This window comes from Molothrus aeneus, chromosome 3 (genome assembly GCF_037042795.1).
Source record: "Molothrus aeneus isolate 106 chromosome 3, BPBGC_Maene_1.0, whole genome shotgun sequence".
Lineage (NCBI taxonomy): Eukaryota > Metazoa > Chordata > Aves > Passeriformes > Icteridae > Molothrus > Molothrus aeneus.
In genome coordinates, this window is record NC_089648.1 from 30,446,989 (window position 1) to 30,463,611 (window position 16,623).

The 16,623-nt window shown below is 38.5% G+C and overlaps 1 protein-coding gene across 7 annotated transcripts in view; it reads right to left on the bottom strand.

Moving 5' to 3' along the window:
* Positions 1-1,664: 1,664 nt before the first annotated feature.
* PLD5 (phospholipase D family member 5) overlaps positions 1,665-16,623 on the bottom strand; it is a 167,220-nt gene continuing 152,261 nt past the window's right edge. For all 7 annotated transcript variants that reach the window (XM_066546587.1, XM_066546589.1, XM_066546588.1 and 4 more), the window contains 5 exons: positions 13,862-14,059; positions 10,549-10,688; positions 8,666-8,831; positions 5,141-5,255; positions 1,665-3,899 (listed from right to left, as the gene is read on the bottom strand). In XM_066546587.1, coding sequence (XP_066402684.1) covers positions 3,664-3,899; positions 5,141-5,255; positions 8,666-8,831; positions 10,549-10,688; positions 13,862-14,059 — 855 coding nt within the window. In that variant the 3' untranslated portion in view covers positions 1,665-3,663. The remainder of the gene's footprint in view (positions 3,900-5,140; positions 5,256-8,665; positions 8,832-10,548; positions 10,689-13,861; positions 14,060-16,623) is intronic.

The window sequence follows — 16,623 nt, forward strand, 5'->3', positions numbered from 1 at the left end:
TGTAGATTATTGGATAAAGAAGCCAGGAGTAAATTATGAAATTTAGTCCTTGAACTGGGATTGGATAAAAACGCTCCAGTTTAGATGTGCTTGTGGTTTGGACCAACATCTTGCAGTCAGTTTTTGTCTTTTTGTGACTCTAGTTTTAGGTACTAAACTGTAAACATCACGATATCTTCTTACTTAGGAAGTTTGCTCTATGCCTCAGTACTAGATACAGGATCTGTAGCAGGACTTCAGGTGAGGAACAGTTAAACAAAAACTCGTATGAATAAGGCACTAGTAAATGTTTGCAGCAAACAACGATTGCAGTCTATATTCTTTAAGAATAAAACTGTTCTGTTTAGGAAATTGCCTTTAATATGACAGAGTTACCAATACCAGTTAGAAGGGCCTAGAGAAAGTGCATCTTTTGGGTTATGCCTGTGAGGTCTGTGAGAACCCCCTAAATTTAACCCCCTGTTAAATTAGGAAATAGCCTGTGCAGCGGTGATACTCAGGAGTTTGGAAGCAAAAGGAAACTAGTTTAGATTCTGACTCCTGCTAAACTAGTGTGAAATCACTGTAATGGATTTGCTTCCAATTTATTACAGTGGTAGAAGGATCTGAAGCCAAAATTGAGGCTATTTTAGCAAATCTGGTTAAACAGCAACAGCGCTGGCCCAGGCCAAAGAATTGGCAATAATCCCCTTATACGGTTTCAAAAAATAATCTGGTATTTTAAATTTCCTATTTGCTGAAGTTCAAGGATGCACTTTGTCTTTTGGCTAATGTAATAGGTCAAGGCCTTATGTACTACTTTGGAGCTGACGCCATTCTAAACAGTTATTACAGTGTTGATCCATACTTTATACCAAATGAAATTTGAGTCTGCCGTTCCATTTACAGGATGGCTGGCCAGTATTTTGTGTTGAAAGTTGTTCAAAACCACCCAAATTCTTCCATTCATAAAACCAAAACATACTGCCACTTTTTTAAAATACTTTTATGTATCTGCTCTTTGAGGAGGGTCATTGAAGCACCAAGAATCTGTTTATCTAGCCAATAAGAAAATATTTGGAAACACACAGATCTTGTTAGTAGTCATGATCTGCATTTTCCTAGGATCTGTCCAGTAAAACTATTTTAACAATCATTTGTTATACTAAAGCAGTCAATAGTCAGTCTGATTTCATCAATAAATCCTGCTTTGTAAACAGCTTTGCTTTATCGTCTGACAAATTTGTGTTCCACTCAGATCCTCCATTTTTTATACAAGATGTTATTAAAACAAGCTAACACATTTGCAGTATCCGTAATGCAAGAGGGGGAAAAACCCCTACATTGATTGATTACTGTATATTATTGCCATTAGGTGCTACAATTAACAACTCCAGGCAGAGGGGTTTTTTTGTTTGCATGAATTATTTTGTGGTTTATGTAAGGTCATGGTATTAAGTTTATCTCAAACTTTAAGATCTCCTATCCATAGGGACCTCAGAAACTGTACAACTATCTCAACCAGCTTTTAAAAATCTGGTGGGCTTTTTGTTTGTTAATTTTGTGGGTTTTTGCCTCACAAGACTGAAGTTACTGGTGGTACAACTCAGCTGAAATTTTCATCAGCAATTAATCTGGACTAATATTAATTTCTTAAACAAAACAAAAAATCCACAACAAATAAGTTAAATTCTGGGAACCTCTCTCCCATACATGCTATACATACTGTAAATTAAATACAGAAGGAAGAAAATCCAGAAATTTCTCCTCACAAAGATCTTTCCTCATAGCAACACAGGAAACCTTTATCTTTTATAACACTTGTTTTTTATCAGTATGTCAGATTATATGCTTTTCTGTGTGTGTGTGAGACTAATACATGCCATGTGTTTGTCTGAATATCAGAAAATGTTACTGACTATTAGAGTTGTGCGAAATATTTTCTGTAAAAGTTGACAATATTAAAAGTTTTTATCATTATTTTCATAAGATGATGTAAATCTTTGCAATTGCAAAATAAACAAAAAATCTTTGTCAAAAGTGTGCCTTTTGGGGTCATAATTAGTCTTGTGGGGTATTTCTAGCTGGTAATTTGAAGTTGTGCATATGTTAATTTATTAGAATTTCTTAAGCTGTACTCACTGTGAAATAAATCTGAATTTTTTTACCTTATAAGTGTAAGCTATGTTTTGAATGTCAAGGTGGGTTTTTAACTTCTTCATAAAATTAAACTAATACATTGGAATGTGGTTGGGTTTTTTTCTCTTTTTGCCCTCTGCTTTTGAAGTGTGCCTTCAGGAGATGAGAAGAAAAGTCATCATTTTGGAAAAGGTTCTGTGAATATTTAACAAAATGCAGAATGCAGTTTGCTTTCATGGCTGTGTACCTTCAATGGAAGCAGAGGCATAGTAGTGAAACATTTTTATTATGAAACTATGCTATTACATCTCCGACTGGAGAAAAATCTGTCATCAAACATTTGTGTATATTTCTTCAAAGAGTAAATTCACACTTTTATAGAACAGTTGCTTCTTGGTGTAACTTAGTTGTGATTATAGAGGCACACTTTTGACACCAACTAAAACTGTGGTCTAAATAAAGGCATTACTTTCTGTCCATGCAGGTGTATTTACCTATATGGATGACATTTTAACAAAAAAATGTCACTTCACAATTTTTATTTGCAAATTCTTCAGGTGTAAAAACCAACAACATTACTGTATGATCATTTAACAACAATTATTGCATGATTTTGCATAACCCTTGGCCTTTCTAAAAAGCAGTATTTGATTTTGAGATGTGCATTGGTTTAATAATGAGTCAGCATGTGTCTGCTGACTCACACATGATAAATATTTAACTTGGGGAAGAAATTTTGTTCAGATTACAAAAACATAAAAAAATCAGTTCTAGGTTTTAGCTATTAACCCAGAGATTTTCACTGTTAGATGAAATGCATGTAATTGGAAATAACTATTCTGTTGAAAGTAATCCACAGTACTTTGATAAAAAATCTGAGAGGCTTTAGGGAATATGACAAACTTCATGAGGCCAACCCCAACCCCTCAAAAATTTCTCATACTGTTAGGAGATGAAAGAATTACCAGTCCTGTAACTGCAATGTATTTTAAGGCTAGTTAGAAGACATGGAATAGTGATACTCAAAGTAAATGCTCAAAACCAGTAAGTATTTTTATGACAGGGTAGTTATTTGAAGGGAATTATTTATATGGGTGAAACTTTGCTAATTCCTTTACATTTTCTATTACAATAAACCTACCATCCATCTGAATGTCAATAATAACTGATCTTAGAATGCCATTTCATAGCTCGAATCTTCATTTTGCCCCAAGGTTTGCTCTAGCCAGGTTGGCAATTGGGGAAAGTCCTAAAACAGAAACATTGACACATGCTGATAAATTCAAATGTGGAACATTAAAATTTACATGGAAGCGGAAATGACATTCAGTGTCAGAAGTAAGAAATTTGAAAGTCTTAAATAATCCATATAGAGAATATAGGTTAGACAGATTTAATATAAGTGTGCTTTTCCTAAAAACACCCCCCCCAAACCAAACTTCTTTTTTTTTTGCTTTTTCTTTAAGTCTTTTGTCTGTAAATATGAAAGAAGGCTACACCCCAACATAATTCTTCATTGCCATACTAAACGGTAAAATAGTCTTTCTAATTCACATTGCTCATGGAAGTCTTATTTGAAGTTCCTTTATTGAGTTTGTGGTTAAAGCAGTTTGGAATTTTTGTTGGTTGTAAACTTTTGGCATAATGTGAATACCAGTCCCTTTCAAAAACAGCCTTGAGTTGCTTAATGATGCTTGTGCTGTTCCCCGCGTCTGCTTGGTTGATAACAAGGCCAGCTCCAGCATTCTGCGTAAAAGCATTTCCTACCCAATCAAAATTACCTGCAAGCAAAGGCAGGAATAAACAGTGAGTTTCTAACATTAAAAAAAGAACCAAATAAAAATCCAATCTCCCTAAAGGCAATCCAGAATGAAACACTACCATTTTCCCCAGTGCAGAGATGAAAAAAAGCTCCGATACATACCATGTGTAGTGAAGATTGTTTCTGGAAGTTTTAACACTTTTAAGTCTTCAGAAGTGAAAACATGTTCCTCTATTTATTCAAAACCAATTTGCTCTTCTTTTTACATCTATTACATTATTACTCCATTTACTTTCCTCAATGGCCTTTTCAGTGCTAAAAATGAATTTAATTTTTTTTTCTGTATAAACAATTCAGAGTTCTAAACCAGTAGATATTTTAGAACTTACCTGTTGACAGATACTATTTGAGGAAAGAAAAATCGATTTTACTGGTTTATGCCAGTTATTAAAATCTTTGTGGAAATCTAAGGTAACAAATAAGCACTTTGAATCCTGGGGATAGCAGGGCAAAAAGGTTAATTGGACTAATGGAAAACAAGTAAATCAAGTGCTTCAGCTACTTTTTTTTATTTCAGTAAAACTGTAAGTATTTTAAATTATACAATTAAAACACATGCAGTATTCTGGACAAAAAAGGCTGTTACTTCAGCAGGAACGTTAAGAACTTTAAAGTTATCAAGGATGGTAAATTGAAACCTCATCACAAGGGATAATTTTTCATCTGCTTTCAAGTAAAAAAAAAAAATCTTCTGTGAGGTGCCACACAGCAATTTTACTTAAATACACTTTTAACCCAAAATACCAGTTAGATACGTACCTAATGTTAGGAGGGTGGCTGAAATGTCATTATAGGAAACGGAGTTAGGCTTTGGATGATGAGGATGAAGAGCATCTGTACAGTATTTGCCAGGACTGACCATAGCTTTAGTAATAACATGGGGAAAGAGCACTCCATCTTCACTGGATTGCAGAATAAGAGAATTTGCTAATAATTATATATGGTTCATAAATTGTGTTATATTTGTGTTTTCAGTCTGTTTTGATTTACTGAAAGCAGAATGTTGGTCTTGAGAAACTGATTCAGAGGGAAAAAAAAGGTTTTAAATGAGCAAAGTCTCAAAGTTCAGTCATCATCCAGGTTCCCAAAGAAATTAACTATCTCCTTCACTTAAGGAACATATCAGCTGTAGATGGCTCATCTACAAAAGGTTGTTATTTCAGCATACAAACTAGAATTTCTTGAGATGTGATTACTTACCAATGTAGGCAGCTCCATCAGTCACCATGTATTTGTTACGATTCAATTTGGGAAGCGAAGTGTTCTTCTGTTCTTTAAGGAAGCAGGCACTCTCTTCCTCAAGGTCAAAGAATTTCTGCCATAAAATAGAAGGAAGCACAGGTTAATGAGAATTGCTCTGTAAGAGACAGAAAAAATACAGTCTGTTCTCTAATCTTTATTGAAAATGAGTTGTACTACAGAAGAGCTTGAGTGTTTCTTGCCAAGCATTAACTTTAATAAAATGCTGCACATTGTATTTCTAATTCAATTCTCATAGTTTGTGATCCTCCTGCCTTGGCATTCTGAACTATACAAAGTATATGGCTACTGCATGCTAAAAGCAATACAGTGCCAGGTAGTAAAGGCTATAAAAATGAAAAAAAAAACAAACATCTTTCTGTTCTCCATGGTAAGAGCCAGGAACTTTTCTTTAACTCATTTCCTTATTTTTCAAGGCACACTGGGGTTTGAAGTCTGCTTCAGGATTGGGACCAGCAGACACAACAACAGCTGAATTAATACCTCTGCAATCACACATTGCATAGTTTCCAACAGGAAACTTACCATTTCAGAAATTTAGAAGCTTCCCAGGATTGAATTTGGTATTAAGAGATCAAATTTTCCAGGCAACAATAGGAAAATGTTTTACCCTGGAGAGTGAAGTATGAGCAAGATTTATTTATTTGTTTATTTATCATTTTAGAGTTATATGCACTCCTCATCAGTAACAGACAAAAATAAGCAAGAATATACCTGCACAACTCAAAAATAGATTCATGTGGACGCTCAAGAATAACTTGGCTGTAGATAGATATTCCTTGCCATTTTTTTGTGTTTTCCAGTTGTCTAGAGACAGTTTTGTTCTAGGTCATAACTTCTGCAGGCCCTTTCAAAGCACACACCTTTTTCTGTTCAGCACTGCACCCAACAGAGCTGGCCCCTTCCTGCTGCTCCTTTGAGTTAGAGCAGGCATTTGTGCACACAAGATTCATTTACAGGGTCAAGTACACAAAACTTAAGGAATACAGGAATTAAGGTCCCAAGAAGCACAATGGTGAGCTCTTCACCTTGAGTCTGCCCTTTCTGATTCAAGCTTTAATTTCATGAGCACATGTGCATAGGAGAGCTCCCTGCTTCAGCAGCAGTTTGATATGCAGGTTACTCCTTGCCCTTTGGCTATGTGCTTATAGCCTTTAGTTAGTCCTCAAACAAAGCTTTCTAGGTGCAGGTTCTTCCAGTGATCATGTTCTTCAGAGTACTTGTATTGAGTTTGCATTCTCAAAACAGTTTCAGAAAAGAGTAATTATTAATGCCTCTGTGAATGGGACTTGGAGATGCTGAAAGTGCCAGGTGTAACAGGGTTACAGTGCCCTAACCTACACTTGCAGTAAGGCAATACCAAAACTTGCATTAGCCTGGTCAGAAACCAGGAGAAACAAGGAGGAGATTCCCATCCAACAGAGAAATTACATTTGCATCTCCTTCTCCAGGATGACCATTGGCAAACCAGCTGCAGCCAGCCACTGGCACTCACTGGAAACTTTCAAGCCAAACTGCTCTTTCCATAGGGAAAAGGAAAAAAAAAAAAGGAAAACAATCAAGACAAGGCATATCACAAGGATCAAAAGCTAAATGAAAAATAAGAAGTTACTGAGTATGCTTTGTAGGATGTATTATCCCCAAAAGAACAGGACAATAGAGGGATGGGTGCAGGTGTGTGTGGCATTTTGGTCAGAACCATATAGAGGTATTGTGACAGCCTAGCAATTTTAAGTGTAATTTCAATCAGAATTTGTAACAGGTTTCTCTTAATATTGCAGTGGTTTTGTATATAAACACACATAATACAAGTCTGCAAGACAGTTTTGTTTTGTACTGAGGTTAGTTTATGTTTTCTCACTGCCAAAGCAGAACCAAGAGGGAAAAGGAATGTTTTCAATAGTTAAAAGTTAGTTTTTTACTTTTTTAACCTATTCTTTCTCCTCCATACACACATAGTTTTGTTTCGCCTTGATCCTGGCTATAACAGATGAATACAGAAGAAATGCAGCTTTAAAAAGCAGTTGCTCATCTGACATGCATTTTTAATTAAAAGAGTATTGAGATGGAGCCCATGGCACTGTTTTCAGCCAAAATCAAATTGATACCAGCAAACTCTGACCCTTGGGCTATTACAAATACCAAGGTTTATTTAAGACAGTGGTTCCATTTCCCAGACTGGGAAATGTGATGCACAGCACAGAGATAACCGACTTAGTGTTGTATCTTTACAACTCTCTACAGCTGATTTTTTTACTGAAAGTTGGTTTTGTTTTTTCTAACTGCAGAGATTCTAGCTGGACTATTCACCTAGAACAGATGTTGAGGAGTAGTTTTTTTCCTTTTATCATTTAGTTGTTGACAAGATAAATTCTGTACAAAAGATTTTACCTGCTGTAAATAGATGGCAATGAATATACGTATTAGGTACCACTTGCAAAAAAAATTTTGAATAGAATTTTGATGATAAATATGGAAAAAGCTAGAACTTACTTAAAATTGAAGTGGCTTAAACAGAGTCAGCTATGTATGGGTTTTTTTGACTTAAAGCCACACTTTAGGCTGCTTTTTTACTGAGGAAATTTATAATAACAACATACATTATAACAAAAAGCTCTATTTCTAGATATGCATAATGCACTTATTGCGTGTATAAGAAATAGTACTTCCTTTTTAGAATTGTTGTCAATTTTCAAAAAGCCAGAAGGATTTATGGGATTATTAATTTAGGTAATCAACATAATCCAGCAGATTATTTAGAAGTGTTACCTAAAAAACACAAAACAAAACCAAAAAACCCCACAAATCCACCCCACCAGGATCCAAGGTGCCTGATTTCCAGTGTGCCTCAATTTCATAAAAGTGACGTGTGTCACACTGGAAGTAGCAATTACCATACATTCTGTTCTCTAATGCATTTGTATGGTATTTCTCACTTTCCTGTGCTGCATGTCTAATGTGGCCCCAGAGTGGCGTTTCTGGTCTTCACAGTTTTCATTTTGTAGTCTGAATTTAATGTAAAATCTTCATTATTTTTTCCTGTACTTTTCACTTGACTGAAGAAAAAGTAGATGCTTACACAGCTTATCAGGAAGGTAACGAGAATGCAGACTAAATCGCATTTTTGTGCTGTCAGATTGACTCTTATCTCACAGTATAAACATGACCAGTGGCTACAGTTCACTCTGTGGGTTTTGCTGTGAGAGACCACAGGTGATGTTTTGCATGGGCTGTCCACCACACTGACTGTCTTTTGGCACCAATTTATTTTTCTGACTTAATTTTGAGTTCTGTTTCTACTAGGAGTAAATTATGTTCAATATTTTACATTTCCTGATATTTAACGGAATTTAAAGACTTTGATAATAACAGAAAAAATTCTCAGTTGTTATTTTTTCTTGATTCTTTTTTTTGGGGGGGGGTGGGGAATATCTTATATTTTAAAACAATATGGATTATACTTACAACTTTCAAACTACAGCTTGGAACTTCAGTGCAAATAGCTTTCAGAGATGAAACAAAGTTAAAAGTAAGGGGATCTGTGTCTCTTGAGAAACTTATGAGAAGTCGCACTTTAATACTTCGTAAAACTAACGCTTCTCTTATCTTCCCATCTAAATACGGCCAGTACCTGCAGAGAAAGAAGATAACATTTGCCGAGAACTTTAAAACATTTGGGAGAGCCGCAGGCAGAGGGCGCTGCTGGCCAGCCCAGACACGGCCACCCAGGATTTCCCTGATGGCACAGGTCAGGGAACTGGGACACCGCATCTCTCCCTGGCTGACATCCCTTGTTTAACCCCTCCGCACTGGGACAGCGCAGGCTGGGGACTGGAATGCCTTCTGCAATTTCTCCTTGGGAAACAGAGCTGCTGTGCAGGGTGCCTGCGTCCTTCAGGAGCAGCAGGTGAGATGGGTTGCTTAAGGAGGATGCTATGTGATGAGGATTGCAGGAATTCTGCCAGGAATGGGATGGTGGCTTCCATGGTGATATTCTCACAATTGATAGTTAGATTTGTATTCCTGACGTTTAGTGGGAGCAGGTTAGGGCAGGGAGAATTAAACAAAGAAAAATGCATGCTTTCTACATTCCAGTAGCATCAAGATATCTGGGCTAATGAAATCTGAGCTCTACCATGCCAGAAGACAACTTAGAAGCATGAACTGGGAGCTGGCAAGGCAGAAAAGCTGGGGCAGTGCCTCGAACGCAAAGCCATGATGAAGGAAAAATGTTGAAGAATTCACACTGGTGGCTTTCCTGGATGTCCCTAATCCAGTAGAGAGAATAAAGTAAGGAGGAGCCCAGGAGATAACATACAACACTGTAGTGGTTCTACATACTAAGATGCTTTCCAACATAAAGGAGAAGTAGGAGGGATACATATAGTGAGACTGAGGTTCCTACAGCACTGCCCATGATTCTTTCCCTGTGATGCAGGCTGTACATAACGAGTTTATTGGAAAAACTCTCTCATAGACTTAGAGCAGTTTATGCTTGTTATCAGTAATAGGATAATTATTTTTTGAAAAATTTTAACAGAACAGGTCTAAATAGAAAAGAGTACATAACCACATGCTTAGTTTAGCTTAACTGTGTTCAAATAAAATGCATAGATGGAATAGCAGGCTTTGCTAGATTCTAAATTCATTGTGAGCATTATCAAGAGTAGGAGGGACCAGTGGATACTTGCCTCCTGAGCAGGATGGTTTTGAAGCACTCTGGCTCCAGTGTTGGGCCCATGAATGGTTTTTAATGGTCCATACAAACTGGCTGTTTGAAAAAATTGTGGTTTTGTTTGGTTTTAGCGCCTCTCAGTTAACCAAACTATGATATCATTCAAATATAATCTATTCTGAACTGGGAATTTTCATTTATATGTGTATGCCAGTAAGATAATGACATTTCCCACACTGTATACAAGTCACCACACATTATTTCTCTCCTAACACACACACACACTTTGTCATGTTGAATATCTGCATGATACTCATAATATGCCAGTAGTTGTGGTCTCAGAATAGTCAATATAATAGTGTAAGAAATAGGATTTGTGTACAAGCAGACTGTTATATTCCTGGGTCCCAGTCAACATTCAGATGGTCAGACTAGACAATTTCTGATCTCCTTCAACAGACAGATCCAAATCTTAGGACCCAGAACTGGAAATGTCCTCTTAGGTCCCTATTCTGCTCCCATTTAAGTCAATGGCAGGACTCTCACTGATTTCAATAAGAGCAGAATTGGGCCACAAGAAAAGGGTGCACAATAGTAACTAACCTCCTGTGGGTTCACTTTCCCCAGCAGACCCCACTGGCATTATGGTAACCAGCTGGGCCTGGGCACTCACCGTTTGGCGTTGGTGTCGATGACAATGGGCAAATAGTCCATGACAGCAATGTACACAAACTGCTTGGCATCATCAATAACACTGTAGATAGCTTCGATATCCAGGACTCTGTCCTTGGGGCAGAAGAGTTTAGGTGAGTTCTGTGAAAGGAAAAGTTCAAATATGGTATTAAAAATGATTTATTTTCTCTCCCCCTCAGTCTTCTTGAGATGAGAAATAGTATCCATTATTTTAGCAGAGATTATTAAGTAATACCTTCAGTTGTCCTGCTAGAATACTCAAAGCTACAAAGGCAAGCTACTTGCTTACTTGGCCCTCATTTAGGTGTACACATTTAGGTGTAACTGTGGGTAAAATGCAAGACGCAGACTTCAAAACATCCACTGTCATGAAAGAAGCTGTAATTGAAGTTACATTTCAGAGAACTTTGTTCCAAAGAGCCCCAGGACTGGTTTCTATTGGATAAAGTGTTCATATGTTCTTGCCACATGAGTATGATCCTTCACTTGTGAGCAGGAATTAAGTGTTTTATGTCAGTTACAGGGAGACACTGCAGTTTTGCAAGAAACTTATCTTTAAAACAAAGCTCCACCAGAACAGAGCTGCTACAAAAGATTGCAGCTTTTCTGTCTCCTGCCTGGGGCTGTTGAAGGCAAGGTGAAGCCAGTGGAAATTGCTCATCTGAGGCAGACATGCCCAGGACTTTCTACTCTGCTGCACAAGCAGGGAGAGAAAAGTGAACCCCCCTTTCAAGTTGCTTGCAGGTAACAACTTCATTCCTGGGACAAAGGCTCTCGAAGGCACCTTAACCCAGCTGGAACAGGTGTTTTCCTGCCACTGTATCACCTTCTCACCTCTGTTACTTGCTTGGGTTGCAGCTGACATCCAGATGGGCATCTTTCCTTTAGGGAAAGATCCCAGGGGTTTTATTAGTCTTCCTTAATTTCAGCCTGTCACAGTGGTTTCTTTTTACTAATTGGTGTTCTTAAGGATTTACTACAACTAAGCACAGAAAATACTAGAAAATTAACCATAGCAAGATTTCAAGACCAATATTCCAGATCCATTCCTGAACACTAAAAAAGCAAAACCTCTTATACTTTATCAGCCAGTCTGAAAGATGAGTTTGTTGCTAAGCAACACTAAGCTATGATTCCCAAGTATAACAAAAAAATTCAATGACTGTGTTTGGCGCTTGTTTTATATAGCACAAACATTGAAATAAGTTTTCAAAAACTAATTTCAGCTCAAGAAAAAAGTGTAAAGTGATTTAAATATGGTTAAAATATTAAATATAACTTATTTCAATTATCTGACACTTTTTGGAGGTTATTGCTCCGAGATGTTATTCTTATCACTTGTATTATTTTCCTGAACTTTTAAGTTACAGAACAGCCGAAGAAAGAAATTGTCATGCATTTGTCTTCTTTGGGTGTGTTCAATACAAATATTTATTTACATCTGAAAGTGAAAGACTTCCTGAAGATAATTAGGAGAAAAGTCTCAGTAAAAACTCTCAGTGTAGCACTGTGCTTTGGCATTCCACTTGTTACTCTGTGGCACAGCTGATCCCTGCCCCACAGCCATGGACTGGCTTAGGGCTTGTCTCCATGCTGTGTAGCACTTGCTGTACTGATCAACTACCCACTTGTTCCTCCTTTTCACCTACCAGGAACAGGCCTTTATTCTGGCTGGGAATGTCTGGAATAACCTTTCCATGCCCCTGCTGGGGGGGTGTGCTATCCCAAACCCACAGGGAGGCAGCAGCCTGTTTCTGCCCCAGGCAGGACTGCCACAGCATCAAGGGAACTGCCTGGCTCCTGGGAACCTCCTTCTGATCATTAGTTCAGGAACACACAGCAGCATTAACACTTGGTCCACCAGTCAGTCCCAAGCAGCTCCAGTTCTGCACTTAAGAGGGGCATGTCAGCCCAAGTGGTTGTGGATACAAATTCAGTTAGCTCTCGGAGCTGGACTTCAGTGATCTGAGCTTCTGAGTACCACTGAGTCCTTCTTTTTGTTTTCTAAAGTGAAGTGCCAAGAGAAGAGGCTTCTATGCCTACAGGAAAGGAAAAAAATCACAGAGGAAGGGAACACTCTGCAAACTGAAAAAAAAGGTATAGTGTCTCTCCATCTGCCTTTGTCTAGGATCCCAGATTCCTTAAACTGGGCCTTAACCAGCTTTCAATTATGTGTTCCCCTCCAGGATCAACTTTCAGCAGGATTTCTCCATTTCTTACAGATTTCTTAGAAAGGAGTAGGATTTCATTTCACAGTGCATTAACAAACTGTCCAAAATTCTGTCTCTCATATAAGGTAGTCCTTAAGATTCTCCAGAATCAATGGAAGTGTCCATTTTTTCAAACCACTATTAATTCTGGCTGTCTTAGGCACTTCCACACTTTTACTCCAAAATAGTTTGCTGTCTATCCACTGATTGTAAGAGTAGGAAAAATCCTGGACAGCAGAACATTGCCTGGTGCCCAGCAGGTGAAGGGGAACCCTGCCCTGTATAACCACTCATCTGCACTGTCTGATGCCAGTGGCTGTACAACTTAATAGTGGGCTATGTAACATAACATGGCTATAAAGCAACGGTGGTTTTGCCCTTGTTATAGAGAATGGAAAAATAGTCTCAGCAACATTATTTATATTCCTGATTTTGAAAGGGTGGTTTACACTCATGTAATTACCCCCAAAATTAATAACACTCCACATCTTCCATCATCTCTTCTCACTGGGTACTTTTTTCCAGTTTTGCTACATCACTGATGAGATGGAGGACTCCATTTCTTTCCATTAAAAATACAGACACGGACAGTGCTTCCATGGGGATAAGTGCTTGGATTTTAGAAGTTTTAGAATGTCATTTAAAAATAAAGCTGAAGTAGATGACCTTGTACAGAAGTATGAATGCTTTGCAATAGGGTGAATCCTTATAAATTACATTGATAAAAATGCAAGCTCTGCTTGTTCTGTATAATTTTCTATGTCTAATTCATGGTTCATTTACTCCCAAGTCATTCATATTCTACCTATTAGTATAAATAAAAGAATTTAATTTGAAGTGTCTCTGTATCGTTTTCTGAACACGACTGGAAAAGTGTTGAACATTGCAGAGAAAGGGAAATTGCATAATGCTCAAATGAAATCCTGGAGTATCTAAAGCCCTGGAAAATTGCATGTCATAAAAACCAGAATTAAAAAAAAATTGTGATTTTTTAAATTTCCAGGTCTTTCAAAGATCTTGTGGGTTAAGTACATTTCTTCCCTATCCTCCCCCCCAACCCCTGGAACTCCTTTCAGAACTTACCGACACAAAAGCTTCCGATTTTGTCTCATTCAGCTGCAGCGTCAGTTTATTTTGAGTATCGTACACTCCATAGAGTCTCTTAGACCAACTTGGAGGTACTTTATTCTTATACCTTAATGAGCTGTACAGGGCAAATATCCTTTGTAAATCCAGGACCAGGCAGCTACAGTTGTATACGATGACGCCAAGTTCCTTCATCTGTGAAATTAAAAGTTGGGTCATTAGTGATGTTTTCGCTGATGGATCAGTGGAAGAATGCAGCAAGAACACAAAAACCTCAACTTGGGTACCCCAGCTTTCTGGGTGTCAGTTTCTTCACATGTTAAAAGGGAGATAATGATGCTTTTCTCTCACAGAAAGTACTCTGTAAGCATCAACATTCTCACATATAAATTATGAGGAAAAATAGTCCAAGTAAATACAGACAGCAGAGTACAAGTAAATTCTTTAGCCTTCAACAGGCTAAAGTTCACAGTCCCACTTCTCATTTAGGTAAAGGTATGTCTCTTGATCATCATAAACCTTGTTTGGCAGAGATTTCATTAATTGTACACTCCTAGTACCTAAGATGCTGACAGAATTTTATGCTGAATGTATTGTCTGGCTTTTGTAATCAAAGCATAACCACATGCTCACTCTCTTCCCTTCCTTTGCTTTAGAACAGCTCAAGAAAGGACTGGTGTGGGCCTGGATGCTATTGACCTCTCATTGCCTGTATTTAATAATACTTCAGCCATCTTCTAAAACAAAGCAAGAAGAAAATCTGCATGTATCTGTTGGAAAACCATATGTACAATAAATATTTAAAAGATCCATGCTGGTTTTCTGCAGGCAAACTCTCTTGGTAGCATGCCTGTGAAGTCTGCCTGGCATGAAGAAGAAAATAAGGGTAATATGAACTCTCCAGCATGCTTACCCTTTCAATCCAAAATATTCCCACTGATGTTATTCCCTTAGATGAGATCTCCACAGTTACACAGACTACTTTCTGGTAAAAGCATATCTTTCTGTAAAGCCTGTGAGAACCCTGAACCCCACACTGATGATATCTCAGAGCTTGTTCCAGTGCAATTCTCCCTGACTGCAGATGAGAATCTCTCTGCAGGAATGGGCAGAGGGAAAGTGAAGGATAGAATTGAACCTTGACTCCTTCTGTGGTGGGTGAACACCAGAACTGCAGTGAGAAGGAAATTCTATGGGTGACACATTCTTCATGTCCCTGACCTGGAAATACCACATCCCTAAGAATACACAACGCTGAGCTACCTCGTTCCTAAATATTTGCCAAATAATCGTAACCACAGGAACAAGACTTAATCCTACTGCTACCTAAATCAGAATATTTCTGCAAGCTTCTTTAATCTGTTAGCCTGCACAACCTGAAATTTGCAGAGAGTTGGAAAAATAGAAATACTGTACTGCAGCCTTTCATTTCTGGATAAGCCAGTAAATTAATTTTGGTGCTAAATATAAATATGACCAACATCCTAGCTGAAGAATCTATTTGGAATAACATCTTTAATTTTTCCCCTGGGTTCTGGTATCTTTGAGGATGCTCCTATATTCAGCTCTAGGCTGTCCCCATAGTCTGGGCACTATTTGTCTCCAAATATTTTTAACTGTACATTAGCACTGTTTTCACTGTGTGCTGCCAATACAGCTCTCTTAATTGCCAGGCATGCCATTGCAGAGGACTTGCTAATAGTACTCTGTTACATCTATCTGCATAATGTAGTTTAATCGGCTTTTCATGGCTGTTAGTTGATTCTGACATAATTATGTGGTTACAGTTTTCCTTTCATTTATCAGTCCCATTATTGCCATTCCACTTTATCCATTCTATTAAAAGTAAAGATAAAAGGGTCCTCACAGCACACCAGAAGCTGCCAGGATTGCATCTGCATGAGCAACTCTCTTTGCAACAGGAGTGACTGCAGTGCGTCCCCTCCCCGTGAATTAAGAGATTGCCCTTCTGCCTAAGTGGTTCCTCGTGTAGAGATAGGGAGGAAGCCAGGGGCACTAATGGGTTTTGTTAAAGCCACTTTCACAGCTCACCACCTAGCCGGAGTGCCAAAGGAAGCATCAGGCACGCCTTAGCGCCAGCCTCTCCCCAGGAGCCGGAGCGCACGGGAGCGCAGGGAGCGGAGCCTCCCCGGAGCTGCTGCGGGAGCCGCGGGGATGCCCGGCTGGGGGCGGCCGCTCCCGCCCCCAAGGAACAGGCGCAAACCACGGGCTGCAGTGAAGCCACCCAGAGGATGCGGTTACAGCCAGTAATGAACGCTCCCTTCCCAAGGTGTTGCGTCTTGCAGCTGGCTTCTCAAAGCATTGATCAAAGCTTTTCCTGCTTCTGAAGCTTTTCCCCACGGGATTCCCTAATACATGATAGAGGCAGGGCTCCTCTCCCTCGCTGGGAAAACACAGATATCCTCTCCTGCCTGTTTTCATTAAGATTTTATAAACTTAAGTTCAAATTTAACTCAACTTGAACAGTAGATTCAAAGCAATAGGAAGAGGGCAACAACGACTCTGATGCTTGTTGCGCAAACCGAATTTTCTTAAGAAACCGGTTTCGATGTCACTTTGTGACCCTCTCAGATTAAGGGTGATACATCCCCTTGAAATGCAAACAATACATGTACATAGTAAAACCCCACCAGTCCCCTTTCTTGTGTAACAGCCCCAGTAAGTTTGGAGACAAAAAAACTGTTTCAGAAGCACCTTCTACACTGAGCCTAGTTTTACTCCCATACTCTAAGGTGAGG